The sequence below is a fragment of the Coenobita brevimanus genome, chromosome 82, assembly GCF_032717465.1.
Source record: "Coenobita brevimanus isolate Jiangsu-jjx chromosome 82, ASM3271746v2, whole genome shotgun sequence".
NCBI classification, from domain to species: domain Eukaryota; kingdom Metazoa; phylum Arthropoda; class Malacostraca; order Decapoda; family Coenobitidae; genus Coenobita; species Coenobita brevimanus.
The window spans coordinates 19,393,408-19,409,064 of record NC_137035.1 but is presented as its reverse complement, the minus strand read 5'-3'; the positions used below and the strand labels follow the sequence as shown (position 1 = coordinate 19,409,064).

The window sequence follows — 15,657 nt, the reverse complement described above, 5'->3', positions numbered from 1 at the left end:
CCATATTTGGTTATATGATGCTGAGCTGCAACGGAGAGGAAAAGTGTGAGGTGTTTTTACTGCCCATCTTTTTATTTTAGCTTACTGGTGTGTGTGTGTGTGTGTGTGTGTGTGTGTGTGTGTGTGTGTGTGTCTTTTGCTGTTAGTGATGGTGGAGTTCTTGTTTTATGCTCTGGCGAACCATAATGTGAAATTAAAATTGTGTGTGTGTGTGTGTGTGAGAGAGAGAGAGAGAGAGAGGAGTTCGTGTTTTATGCTCGTACCAAATATTGTGAAAGTGTGTGGCGACCATTATCCACTCACTTGATGTAGTGCTGCCTACTTCTTCCTTAGCCTTTATCATTCTTTTTCTGTGCCTGTCCTCCTCTCTTCCTATTTCTCCCATCTTTCCTGTCACTACTTAATGCTTTTCTTTCCGTTACAGGTGGCTTTACATTGAGTGACAAGCCAAATGGTTTCCTGGAAGCCAATAAACCATTTACAACGCTGGGTGGTAACCATATAACCAAACCATACGTGCTCCCTACGTGTCAAGTGGGTTGGTGGAGGGTTAGTGCCCCTCCCTGTAAAACAACTCAGAGTCAAATGGCCACCCCGTACGGGATTATGGTGTCTGGCAATAGATAGAGTGTGTGTGTGTGTGTGTGTGTGTGTGTGTGTGTGTGTGTGTGTGTGTGTGTGTGTGTGTGTGTGTGTGTGTGTTCCCGTAACCCAGTGATGTAGGGCGGTGTATTTTTAGTGCAGATCCCCCCTTTGCGTGCGGCTGGCAGTTCCGAGTGGCCTGATGAGATTATAAAACGATGGAAAATGTTCGGACGAATGTTTCCCTCACTTTCAGTATGACGGCATTAGGTTGTTATGGGTAGGGATGCTGCTGTGTGATTACTGCCACCACCACCACCACTACTACTACTACTACTACTACTACTACTACTACTGCTGCTGCTGCTGCTGCTACTACTACTACTACTACTTCTACTCCCTTCACCACCACTGCTACCCCTACCACTCTTCACCACCACCACCACCATCACTACTACTACTACTACTACTACTACCTCCACCACTACCACGACCCTGTGCCCTGGAAGTGAAGGGTTTAATTGGAAGATGCGACTCACCTGTACAGAGTTTTGCGGTATACCTGTAAGTAGGTAATGGCAGGTATAGATGGACGGAATTTTGTGGTATAGGGGTCGGTAATCGGGGTGCACAGGGTAATTAGCAGTGACGTGGAGTGCCGTAATGACCTTTCCCGCCTCTCATTAAGGTCACGAGTTGGGCTGGGGGTAAAATACAGTGCTTCTATGGCTACAGGTTACGGGGAGGAGGTGGAGGACGAGTAGGTGGGACGGGGAGAAGGAGGGGGAGGACGAGGACGGGGGGAGAGGGAGAAGGAAGAGGAGGACGGGGGGGGGGGAAGGAGGAAGCTGATTGGTTATTAGTGCTGGACGTTAATCCAATCATCTGCAGTTTTGCGGGGGGGGGGGGGCAGTGATTTTTTTTTTCCCAGATTCTATGGGGATGAAGGCAATATGGGTGTCATGGGTTTTTATTTTTATTTTTTAACCAATATGGAAGATGAATGTTGTGTAGATTTTATTCGGTTTATTTATTCATTTATTAGTATGGAGATGATTATTATGAGTATTAGAGATGATTTTTATGTTTTTTGTTCAATGGGAGATGTGTGGTCTAGTTTTTTGTGTGGGAAATAGTGTTATGTTCAATTTTATTTTTCTCTCTGTGGGAGGCGAGTGTTTGGTACAGTCTGGGTCGAAAAAATCCCTTATCCTGCATAGAAAACGTGTGCAAACTTTTAATCTTACTGTGCGATGACGTGTGTGTGTGTGTGTGTGTGTGAACCATTCCGTGTATCAAAGTCCTATGTATGTTTTTCTGTGCTCAACTTTCAACCTCAGAAGTTTCCATTAAGTTAGAAGGCTTGAATGTAACTAATTTTGAGATGATATGCAAATGAAGTGAAATAGATTGAGGTAAAGTGAATGGAATATATTAAGGCGAGTTGTAATGAAGGCGAGACTGGCGTGATGGAGGATGCAAATGATTCCTACACTACCTGCACACGAAATGCATCAGGTATACAGACGTTTACATACATACATATTCATACATACTTTATACTAATTCCACTACCAGTAAGCTTGTTTATTTATAGTAGTCAACACGAGGACACAAAGGAAGGCGATGTGTGTGTGTGTGTGTGTGTGTGTGTGTGTGTGTGTGTGTGTGTGTGGGCGAGGTCCGTTTTTGGCAGATCGCCCATGTCGGCATTTTCCGCTAAGGTTTATTTAATTCACCCCAACAAACCCCATTTTCTGTAGTGACGCGCCAGTGTTACCAACTTGGCGAGACGACCTTGGCAACTAACCCATCTTGTTTACCTTTGCAGCCTCCAATCCAGTGACCTTTTTTTATATTTTATTTGAAGTTTATTCTGGTGCTGTATTATTTCTCTCCTGTTTAGCTCTATCTTTATCTTTTTCTTTCTTTGTTTTTGTTTTGTTTAAGGAAGGCATTTTGTTTTGAAGGGGTTACTGAGGCTGTGTTTTTACTTCCTGTTTTTTCTGCCCTAACATGAATGAAAAATTTGGAGATAGACTGAAATATAAGAAAGGGTCCTCGTACTGAAGGGGTTAATTATTGAGTTTATTTATCATTGACGGTCACACACACATTCTCTCTCTCTCTCTCTCTCTCTCTCTCTCTCTCTCTCTCTCTCTCTCTCTCTCTCTTTTATCTCCACCTTGAATAGTGAAGATGTTTCGTATCATAAATAAAATCGTGTGCAGGTAGCGAGAATAAAACAGATAATACGTCATCGTAGTGGAGAGGATAAATCGCCTCTGTAAATACGTTAGGGTAGTATTCCAGGCGTCACATCCAGCTGGTACACTCAGACGGACGTACAATCTCACTCTATATTCCTCTTCATTAGCGCCCATTCACGCTACCCCCTCCTCCTCCTCCTCCTCCTCCTCTCCACTCTCCCTCCTCCTCCTCCTCCTTCACCTCTTCCCTCCCTCACTCTTCCATCTCATCGCTGTCTTCCCAAGTCTCCTACGCACCTCTCTCTCTCTCTCTCTCTCTCTCTCTCTCTCTCTCTCTCTCTCTCTCTCTCTCAAAAACAAGGAAGCTTCTCGGTGTCTCAGTCAGGCTAGTTACATAGACACCACAGACATATAAAAATTTCGAATAATAAGTCCACTAATCACTCAGCTGAACAGGTATTACACTCAGGGCCCATATTCTCGTCCCTAACACCTCTTCCTAAGCGATTTATTTTGCTTATTTCTCCATATCGTCCTCTTCTGTAACTTGTCATTTTCTTATCGCCATACTCTGCATAAATAACACACAAAACGATATTAGCCAGCCGTATGCAAAAATAAATCGGTAAGGAAGAGGTGTTAGGGAGCTTGCGAGAATACTAGCCCAGGTCTCCACACTCAGCAATTTAAGGTCGGGTATGAAAGCTCCTGAACACCTCTTCTATAGCGATTTATTTTGGGGTATGGCTTGTTGTATCCTTTTTGTACGTCATATATGCAGGGTATGACTATATTGGAAGGATTTAAGACCGAATAGGACAGTAAGGCGTAAGAAGCCAAATAAATCGCTTAGGACAAGGTGTTAGGGTGCTTCTTTAACCGAGCACTTCTCAGTAATTCTGTTTTCTATACTACACACACACACACACACACACACACACACACACACACACACACACACACACACAGGTATATTCCTTCATTCCTTCCATCTTCCTGTTTATGCCTCGTTCGGTGCGGTATCCGTGGTCTGTCTGCTGTACTTCCGCCTCTCTCTCTCTCTCTCTCTGGTATAAAATATTTCCCCTATTAATATTTCCATCTCTACCGTGTTAGTAGTAATCTTCCTCTCCCTGTGTTTGTATAGATCTGTAATATTCCTCCTTTGTGTAGCCTTCCCTATTTCCTACTCTCGTTCTGTATTTCTCTTCCTTGTTATATTTCCTCATTTTGTATTCCTCTCATTTTGTATTCCTTCTTTCTCATTTTGTATTCCCTCTCTCATTTTGTATTCCTTCTTTCTCATTTTGTATTCCTTCTGTTCTCCTTATTCATATGCACTTCTCTTTTTCATTTTGTATTCCTATTACCCATTTTGTATTCCTTTTTCTCATTTTTTATTCTTTCTCATTTTGCACTCCTCCCTCATTCTAATTTCTTCTCATTTTGTATTCTTTTTATGTCTCTGTGTATTCCTTCTCTTTCTCATTTTGTATTCCTATTTCTCACTTTTCTCTCAGTTTGTATTCCTTCTCGTTCTCATTTTGTATTTCTTGTATTCATTTTGTCTTCACCTCTTTTGCAGCCATGGTCCTGTTTGTGTATATATAGATTTTTTTTTATCCTCGGTGATTATACTGTAGATTTTTTTTTTTTTTTTTTGGGGGGAGGGGTCAAAGTGAACCCTGGATAGATAGAAGAGTAGATTAAACGATAGATATAGGGTTCATAATTACTCGTATATCATTTATCTGGTTTAGTCTGTCTGCTGGTTATCTTGACCCGTCCCCCGTCCCGTCCATCCTTCTCCATCCCGTCCATCCTGCCTAATCCCATGGTGTTCCTTTCATTCGTCTGTCCTCCATCCACCCATCTATCCATCCACCTACCTACCCACCCATCCATCCACCTACCTCTCCACCCATCCATCCACCTACCTACCCACCCATCCATCCACCCACCTATTCATCCATCCACCTACCTACCCATCCATCCATCCACCTACCTACCCATCCATCCATCCACCTACCTACCCACCCATCCATCCACCCACCTATCCATCCATCCACCCACCCATCCATCCATCCACCCACCTATCCATCCATCCACCCACCCACCCATCCATCCATCCATCCATCCATCCACCCACCCATCCAACCAACCATCCATCCATCCATCCACCCCTCCCCAGCTGCCACAGGAACTAGGTTATTAGGGATGAGATTCAGAGTCCCGTTAGTCATTTAGCAGGGACAGGAGAGAGAGAGAGAGAGAGAGAGAGAGAGAATTATGAAGGAAGAGGATGAAAAATGGATGATGAATAGTAGGCAGGATACGGTAGAGGAAAATGATGGTTCAAGGAAGAAGATGGATGTATAAAATCAATTGAGAGAGAGAGCAGTAACTTATCAAATCACATGACCAAGGCGGCGTCAAGTGTAGTTAGATCTCCTTCCTGCCTCTGATAACAAGATAACAGATAGCAAGATTACCAACACCGATACGATACCGGTCTTGAAGGAGGCCATTGCGCAGTTGGTGATAAGGATTGTCACGAGAACGGTAGCAGGAAAAATAGACATATTGCATTGATTTTTTTTTTCTTTTTTTTTTTTTAAGGTGGTGGCGACCATCATCCACTCACTTGATGTAGTGCTGCCTACTTCTTCCTTCACCTTGATCATTCTTTTTCTGTGTCTGTCCTCCTCACTTCCTATTTCTCCCATCTTTCCTGTCACTTCTTATTGCTTTTCTTTCCTTTTCAGGTGGCTTTACATTGAGTGACAAGCCAAATGGTTTCCTGTAAGTCAAGAAACCATTTACAACGCTGGGTGGTAACCATATAACCAAATCATACGTGCTCCCTACGTGTCAACAAGTGGGTTGGTGGAGGGTTAGTGCCCCTTCCCGTAAAACAAATAACTCAGAGTCAAATGGCCACCCCTTATGGGATTGTGGCGTCTGGCAGCAGATAGATAGATAGATAGATAGATTCCTGACCACAGTAATCTTTCACCTGTTTACTTCATGCTTGCTTTCTCCCAGCGATTATATTTATTTTTTTTATATGGGGGTTTTCCTAGCTGGGGGGGTTTGATATGGCCCAAATTAACCCTTCCGCGATTGGGGAGCTTGCCTTACGTTGCACAAAATCGTCTGGAGAGCTTTTTTCTTATATATTTTCTGTTTTAAGCTTCAGGCGATTTCCTTGATCTTGGGGAGGGAAGTAAGGGTGTGATGGTGGGAGGAAGCAGTCAAGTATTTTTAATTGTGTAGTTCTTAATGACCAGACCGATGCTGTAATTGTGGAGGTGAACACACACACACACACACACACACACACACACACACACACACACACACACACACACCACACGCACTTACACACAGTAATTGATTTTTAGTGTGTTGCTTTTTGTCTGGAAAATATTGAATCAGTCTGTGCGAAAAAAAAACAAATATGCATCTCTCTCTCTCTCTCTCTCTCTCTCTCTCTCTCTCACTGTATGTGCGTTAGTGTCCTTTGTTTCGTTTTGTGAGTTATCTTTATGTTTCCTTCCGTCCACGTGAAGCCCATGATCCCTCCCTTTCTCTCCTCCCTCCATCACCATGATCCCTTCCCTCCCTCCCCCCCTCCCTCCTTCACATTCGTCTCCAACTTGTGTCATCTTAAAGGAATGTGATTAGTGATGGAATTTAACACACACACACACACACACACACACACGGCGGCAATACTACATAAACATTGGTTCAGTTCAGAGTTTGGAACATCAACATGGTTATATTTGTACAGTCACAGTTGGATAGGTTTGTGTGTGTGTGTGTGTGTGTGTGAATTCTGAATTTGTAGACGAGCTATGAATCATTTATGACCGTGGGAAAAACTGTTTGAGAAAAGATAATTTACGTCACCACTATGACGACATCTTGCCCTTAAAGATGTTTGTCAAAAAAAAAAAAAAAAAAAAAAAAAAAAAAATCGACAATTAACTTATACTCCGTGGATAATGTCACATTTTGTGTTATAAAGAATTCGTAAAGTGAGGGTATTCTTTTGTGTAAATATTATAATGCGATGTACAAAGTGCAATATTAAGCATGACATTAAAGCTTGGCTGCCAGAGAGAGAGAGAGAGAGAGAGGGTAACACTTGCCCTGTCAGCCACCCAGTAAGCATAAATTAGAAACAGATGAATGCCAGGCAAAGAATTAAGTTAAAAGATAAATGATCAAAGGATTAGCCAAATGAGTATGATGAAATAGGGGGAGTGCCTTCAAATTATGTATCGTGGCGCGCGCGCGCGCACACGCACGCGCGCGCACACGCACACACACACACACACACACACACACACACACACACACACACACACTTCCCTTCGTTATTCATACACGATAAGCCATTCAGTTAACCTTTCTGCTAACTCAAATGATAAAAAGCTCGTGTTGCAGCACCATTGCGTAAATTACCAAAATGTTGCACTCGTGACCCTGAGGTAAAAAGAGGAAGGAGCGCGGGTCAATCTGAAAGAGTGACGATACGTGTGAGATATCTTGGGTCCTTCTTGCTATCTCCTTATCAGTCAGTATTTGCTTTTATCTGTGACTTGCTGATGCGTCAGGTTAGTCAGTCAGTCAGTCAGGAGAAGGAAAGGGGAACTGACGTGTGAGGAAATTGAGTCGTAGGGCCGAAGTGGTCCATTTGTCAGTCAGGAAGTACCGGGAGAGCTGACTCAATCGGTTCGGTTGTGGTGGTGTATTTAGTCAGCAAGTCAGCATAATCAGGACTATACCGAGATGCTGACGTATAAATTAAAAATCATGTATGGATAAAAACATCCATCTTTAACCAATTTATCAAGTGAGATTCGGGAATATTGAAGTGCAGTGTTAATATAAATTTGCGTCGAAAAAATTACAACCATCTTAGTGAATATTAAAAAAAAAAAAAAGAATATAAGAAGTGATATGTAAATCTATATATATATCGTTGAAATGCCACTTGTGTGTTCTTTTATCGTGGAATATGAAAATAATGACGTGTTTTAGATGAACTTTTTGGAAATCGAGTGAAAGAATAAGATACCATTTGGAGCCATGAGTCAACGGATTGATATGAGGAAATGGAAGTCAATGTACGCTTTAGGGTAAGGCTGAGAGAGAGAGAGAGAGAGAGAGACCATCCCGGAAGCAGAGGAAAGAGTGTTATTTTCCGTTTTATATATAGTACTTTGTCGATTAGTGATGATGATGATGATGATGAGTACTCTTGGTGATGCTAGTGTTGGAGATGATGTTAACTAATGGTGATGGTGATGATGATGATGATGGTGGTGGTGTTAGAGGTGTTGATGGTGTTTATAATGGTAGTTGTGTTATGATGATGATAGTGATGGTGATGTTGGTGATGCTGGTGCTGATGATGATGTTAGTTAATGGTGATAGTGATGGTGATGATGATGGTGGTGGTGGTGGTGTTGATGGTGATTATAATTGTAGTTATGATGATAGTGATGATGATGATGATGGCAGTAGTGTTGTGATGATGGTGATGATAGTAGTAGTAGTGGTGGTGGTGGTGGTGGTGGTGGTGATGTGTTCCATGTTGGTCAGTAAGGTCAAAGGTCACACAGGTTGGCTTCTGCAGGGTATAGCGCCGCACTGCCAACACTGTGCCAACTCTGTACACACTGTTATTCACTCCCTTCACTCTGCCAACACTGTGCCAACTTTGTACACACTGTTATTCACTCCCTTCACCCTCACTCCCAACACTGTGCCAACACTTCACACACTGTAATTCACTCCCTTCATTCTGCCAGCACTGTGCCAGCTCTGTACACACTGTTGTTCACTCCCTTCATCCTCACTGCCAACTCTGTACACACTTATTATTCACTCCCTTCACTCTGCCAACACTGTGCCAACTCTGTACACACTATTATTCACTCCCTTCACCCTCACTGCCAACTCTGTACACACTGTTACACACTCCCTTCACGCTCATTGCCAACACTGTGCCAACTCTGTACACACTGTTACACACTCCCTTCACCCTCACTGCCAACACTGTGCCAACTCTATACACACTCTTATTCACTCCCTACACCCTCACTGCCAACACGGTGCCAACTCTGTACACACTGTTACACACTTCCTTCATCCTATAGTTTTGTCCCAACACTTACAGCCTCATGTTCATATTTTTGTCCACACACCCCCCCCCCCCCCCCAATATATCTGAAGCTTTCTCGCCTTCTCTCGACGCTTAATGTTTCCCTCTTGAGGCTTCCACGTGTGTGTGTGTGTGTGTAATGAGATATCTGATACGTGTTCAGTTCAGTCGGAAGGGCTTAACTCCTTGAAATTCGTCTTCCTCAGTCTGTCCTTCCCACTGCTTATGACCTCCAGCTTTTAATCGCAGTGTGAAAGGAACTGATTTTAAATATAACTTGCTTATATTGCTTTTTTTTTTTAGGTATAAGTTGTACTAGCTCACTCTCTGCTTTATTTATTTATTTATTTATTTATTTAGTGCATTAAAATTAAGCTTCTGTAGACTATCCCCGTCATGTACCGTCATGTACACTGTTACCAAACCGTGTTATTTATCCAGATCATTGTCAGCCACACCTTTTATACAAATCTAATGACAGGCGTGCCCCAGTTGGTGTGTGTGTGTGTGTGTGTGTGTGACATTATTGTTGTATTGTTTGTGAGGTAAATGACGGTAGATGAAGTATAATGACAGTGAATGAAGTGTAGTGACGGTGTATAGTTAAAATGGGTGAAGTGTAGTGACGGTGTGTACTTAAAATGAAGTGTAGTGACGGTGTATACTTAAAAAGAAGTGTAGTGGCAGTGTATACATAAAATGAAGTGTATTGGCGGTGTATACTAAATGTAAGTGTAGTAACGGTGTATACATGAAATGAAATGTATTGGTGATATATACTAAATGTAAGTGTAGTGACGGTGTATACTTGCAGTGTAGTGACGGTGTGTTTTTGCCCTTCAGGTCGAGGAGCGGCGGGTCTGTGCCGTGGACTATGATGGAGGACGGCATGAGTGTGGGGTCGGCCTCGGGGGGCGGCGGGGGGTCGTCCTCGGCCTCGTCTACCGTGGGGGCCGAGGAGGTGGTGCTGCGGATCAACGTGCCCGAGCTGAAGGTGGAGAAGTGCCTGCAGTTCCACAAGGACGACCTGGTGTGGGACGTCAAGCAGCAAGCCCTGGCCGCGCTGCCCAAGGTGAGGCGGGGCGGAGGGGCCGTGCACGTGTGACTCTCAGATTTGTAACAGGGTGATTGAAGCTTGGAAAATGGGATTAAGGTGGGTTTAAAGCATATTGAATTGGATTAAGATGGGATTTAAGCTTATAGAATTGGGTTAGGGTGGGATTTAAACATAGAATTGGATTAGGTGGGATTTAAGCTTACAGAATTGGATTAGGGTGGGATTTAAGCTAATAGACTTGGATTAGGATGGGATTTAAGCTGATAGACTTGGATTAGTGTGGGATTTAAGCCTGTACAATTGGATTAGGGTGGGAATTAAACAGAATTAGATTAGGATGGGATTTAAGCTGATAGACCTGGATTAGGGTGGGATTTAAGCTGATAGAATTGGATTAGGTGGGATTTAAGCTTACAGAATTGGATTAGGGTGGGATTTAAGTTTGTAGAATTGGAATAGAGTTTGATTGAGTCTTTAAAAAATGGGTTTAGGGTGAGAGTAAGTTATAAAAGAACAGCTTCACGTTGGAAATGATGCACAAAAGTCAGGGATGGATGACTCTGATGTGTACTTGAAGCTTGAGTGGACTTCAGGTGGAGAGACGTGGGATGGGTTTAGGATGTATACAGGTGTTTGGATTTTTCTTTATTTTTTTAGCTGTGGATAGGATTAGGATGTGACAATTTGGAACGTGGGCTTTAAAATACACACTAAAAAATCCAGGGTTAGTATGTAAAGATTTGTTTAGGATGACAGGTTAGGATAAGGTCTTGTTAAAAATAATTGTTAAAATAATGTTGCTTCGTAGGCTAGACAGATGGAAGTAATAAGTAGAGGCAATAAACATAGAGGCATGAAGTTAGGGTTAAGATATACAGTTAGTTAAAGAGGTGAGGTTAGGAGAGTGATGAGTGAGTTAGATTTGAATAAGATGGCATTGGGAATAGGAGAAGGGGTGGGGATGATTAGGAATGGAAGGCTGCAGGGGTAGGAAGCCTGAACAGAGTGTGGGAATGATAAGCATGAGAAGGCTGTGGGGGTAAGAGTTTTGGATAGAGGATGAGGGTGGTTTGAAGGCAGCGGAGATAGGAAGTTAGGAGAGGGAGTGAACATGATTGGAATTAGAAGCCATGCAGATAGGAGTTTGTAGAAGAGTTAGAATTATCAGAATTGGCAGGACATGGGGATAGGAAGTTATAAAAAGGAGGGTAATTAGATTAAAATGTAGTTAGAGAGGGAACAGGGATGGTTAGAATTATAAGTACATGCGATAGGATGTGCAGGTAGAAAGTTTGTTAAAAATAAAAAAAAAAGTTTGAAAGTTAGAAGGGGAAACGTAGTTAGGAGGAGAATAAAAAAAAAGGAAGTTAGAAGAGGGAACGTAGTTAGGAGAATAAAAAAGTTAGGAAGTTAGAAGAGGAAGCATAGTTAGAAGGAAAAGAAAAGTTACAGAAGGGACAAGAATAGTTAGAATTATAATTTCTCGAGGTAGGAGTGAGATCAGCAGAGTTATTAACATTGAATATAATTATGTTAACTACTGAGACTAACTACCCCTTCACTCTGACCTAACAAAGCCTTGGATAGCATGAGTAATTGACCAGGAGAGATTGGAAAAATATCCCATGGTTCTGTTTTAAGTCAATTTTCCATACCTAAGCCACCCTGCCTGATTAATCCAATTTTAATGACAATATAAAATCCGTCAACACAACAATAAACTCACCTTTTTCCCCAGCCGTTAAATATAAGCGTTTTGTAATACATGGTGTAGTTAATTCTTCATTGCCACGTTTTTATGATAATGTAACTTTATATACATTGGTGTCCACATGCCCATCCTCCATGAGTCTTGTTTAGCCTCCCCCAGTAAATATGTCACTACCCTCGTGTCACGTTTTTGTAAATAGTTTTCAGTCTGTCTTGATGGTCTTGGTATTAATTTCTTGTTGGTGCAAATTTCTTGTAAGCCCCCCTTTTTTGCAGTTTTATTTGTACATTGCATATCCTTAAGGAGATTGTGTGTGTGATTTGCTGTGTGACTTCGCTCGTAACCTTCACGTCTAAAAGTAAAATGCATAATGGTAAACACTCCCTTCTCCCTTTTTTAAATTCATGAATGGTCTCAGTATTTCTGTTTTGGTAGTGTAAGGTATTGAGGTAATTTTTAGTTTCTGCATATGTGGACGTTTTAAACAATTTCTAGATGTTAAAGCGAGACTGTTTTAAACACACTAAAGATGGTTTGCATCTTCCCTTAACTGTCTAAAAGCAGCCTAACCCATAATGATCTTTCCCAGGCCATCAGAGGCGGGTCACGTGACTCTCAGTATTGCTGGTGGTGGTATCTCAGGGTTGTAATCTTAGTGGCATTGCAGGAGCCGTGAGACCTTCGTCTTAGCGATTTATTTAGCTTATTACACCTTATCATTCTCTTGTGTGCTGTTCATTTTGTGTTATCATGAACATAGTTTATATTGGTCATGCACAAAAGAATACATAAAGATCTGATGTGCAGAACAAGTCGCCTAGGAAGAAGTGATAGGAAACCTGCAATGACTTAGGATATGACCCTCTCACCACACATAGGATGTACTGTATGTGGTCAAGCTTACCTGTTTCAGCCCCTTCAGATCGAGCATGTTATTTTGTTCTTGTTACCGCCAGGCGATGTTATTCAGTTTAAGACAGTCCCCTTGGAGAGAAGTTGGGCAATATTGAACGATCCTTCTGTTCAAAAAGTCCATCCTCTATCTGTATCAATAGCCAGACGCCATAATCCCGTAAGGGGTGGCCGTTTATCTTTAAGTTAGTGGTTATAATTATGGGGAGGGGCACTAACCCTCCGCCAACCTTCTTGTTGACATGTAGGGAACACGTACAGGTTGGTTATATGGTTACCACCCAGCTTTGTAAGTGGTTTCTTGGCTTATCTTAAAGGTGAATAAAATCGTCTGGAAATAACCGAGAATAAGAAAGAAAATACATCGTTAGATTGAAGGGGTTGAGAGTCATAATACTGTACTGTATATGTACACAATTCACGCTCGTTTTATCAATAATGAATGTAATCTTGACCACTAAATTTCCAGTTTTCTGAGTATATAACTGTATGTCTTATTCAGGCCTACGTTTCCAATTTGCAGTAAATGATGCCATAGTGTTTTTCTAAGTTAAAACAGTAACCATCACAGTGTCCCTAGGTTAACTAGTATGTGGACAGACTAAGTGCTGCACGATATATATTTTTTTGCAACTTCTGATAGCTAATACTGACATGACATGAGACTGTCCACCTAGTCTTGCTTTGTGAAATAACACTGTATTTATCTATGGATTCCTGAGTGCACTGGCAATGATTATGTGTGTGTTTCTCAGCCATAAGGGGTTGGTCTGACATCAAACACTACTAGTACTCTACTGTACTTGTTTGTATACATCCTCAACTATGTTTCCCCTCTCAGAACATGTTTATATTATACTCTTTAATGTTTGTTCTTTAGTAAACAAACATTAGAGATTAGTTCATCAAATACACACTGATATGATTAAAAAATAAATTTGTAAGACATGTTAATTGGTGATTATAAGGAATTTGACTTCCTGATTACTGAATAAATTATGTATACTAAAAAAGGAAAAAAAAAATTAAAGCAGCAAGCGAGTCGTGTCCAGGCAGCGGGGTTGTTCGAACTTGTGGCAGAGAATTGCAGTTATTGTTCGCTGTGCGTGTTTTATTTCTGTCTGATGAGGTATTTTGTATTTTATTTATGCTACCTTGAGATTACCGTATTTAGCTCAGGATAGCTTATGCAGTGAAGGGTACATGAAGGATATATCGAACCCACCTGTGTGAAAAGTCTCCATAGAGCTGAATGCAGGTGTCCATGGATAGCAAGAATAAAATAATAAATTGCCTCCTCAGAGCAGCTGAGTAAATAATGTCGCGGGGAAACATGTAGCAACCATACATCATGATATACGTCCAAAACTTTATTGTAATTTTGTTGCACGGTTTGGGTAATTCATGCATTGGGTAGTGGCTTAGAGAAAGATTTCGTTTTAAGTTGCTTGCCGTGTTTTATTTTTTATTTACTTGTAACATGCATTGCTGTGTTGTTTTATGGTCCTAACCCCGTACACTTGGGTGCCATTGATTGATGACATCGACCTGCATGGGCTTAGATGCCGGCTGTCATCAACTGAAGCAAGCATTTTTTTTTTCCCCGAAGAGGAAAATTAAGAGTTTTGAATAGCAGCCATCGCTAGTGCTTGAGAGAAGAAAAGTAATTAGTTATCTCAGACTGTGCTTTGAAGGGTCAGTATAAATTTCTGAGCCAAGTCAGCCAAAAATTCGTCTTCATTTAACTCACTGAGACTCCTTTGACGAACAACAAGGAATCCTCAGCTCAACAGCATCTTGAAGCAAAATGTTAGTGCTTTGTATTGGTAACAAGTATGTTTAAGTATAAGTGTTGATTAAGTATGTGTAAACTTTGAAAATAAGAAATCAGTGTAAATGTAGTGCCAGTTAGTGCAGAAGTTAGTACCAGTTAACTTGCTGTTGTCCTGCTGTTTGGAAGATTGGCAGCTTTCAGTGTAATGGCATCTTGTAGTTAAAGGTTCGTGCTTGTTAATGGCACCAAATACATTACGATTGCACAAATAGTTACCGAGAAATTGACAGTTAAATACTGCATACAAAAAACACATATCTTACAGGCTGCCATCGCAAAAGTGACCCCCATTTAACCCAGTCATTATGTCTGTAGGCAACATAGTGGCCTCAGGTTAATGGCATCTTGCAGTTAAAGAATAATTATGCCTCTCAATGGTACTACAATATGAAGATTGCTTGGGTAATTTCTGAGCAGTTGACTTATAAATTAAACATTCCCCCCATGCCATACGCTAGTGTGCTGCCCCCATTATGGTCAGGGGTTAATTTCTCTTTCTTCATCCGTGATTTGCAGTCATTAACATCTGTCTGATGATGCATTCTTCATTTCACTCTTGCTACCTTCAGATGACATTCATCTTAACGAAGGCTGTAAGGAAGGCTTCAGTGAAAGTGACTTCGAAACCCCGGGTACTGGTTAAATTGTCTGGAGGTAGCAGGGATGAAATAAAGAAGACATCTTGGCATTGAAGATGTTAATTGGCGTGAGCAAAGTGGCCATATGATCGTAAATGAACACAGCATTGCATGATTCGTACATAAGATCAACTATTGTAATTTTAAAGAGTTATGGCTATGATTCTGCCATAGTTGCTTGTAATGGTAGTGTTGAATGATAAGCTTCAGCGCGTAACCCAAGTTTGAGCCGCGCCGCCAGGTCTGGACACGTCTAGTCCTGCTCTTGATGCAGTTGGTAAGCAAACACACGGGCACTTGTTCGTAGAGCTTCACCCTTGATTGGCTTTGGCTTCGTTTTATTACCACAGTTTGCTTTCAGATTTCATGTTATACATTAATATATAGTTTTCTATTTAGTTTTTAGTTTTTTTGCATTGTGGTTGCTTTGTGCTGAACATTTTTCTATTAAGAAGTAGTTTTATACTAACTATTTATATTATTTGATGAGATTATCGATTCAAAATTATGTGAAGAAGTTTATGTTGTGGTATCA

At 41.4% G+C, this 15,657-nt stretch overlaps 1 protein-coding gene across 1 annotated transcript in view; it reads left to right on the top strand.

Moving 5' to 3' along the window:
• Nucleotides 1-15,657, top strand: part of Prosap (SH3 and multiple ankyrin repeat domains prosap) — a 228,102-nt gene that overhangs the window by 136,994 nt on the left and 75,451 nt on the right. The window contains exon 2 of the mRNA XM_080280039.1: nucleotides 9,814-10,042. Coding sequence (XP_080136165.1) covers nucleotides 9,845-10,042 — 198 coding nt within the window. The 5' untranslated portion in view covers nucleotides 9,814-9,844. The remainder of the gene's footprint in view (nucleotides 1-9,813; nucleotides 10,043-15,657) is intronic.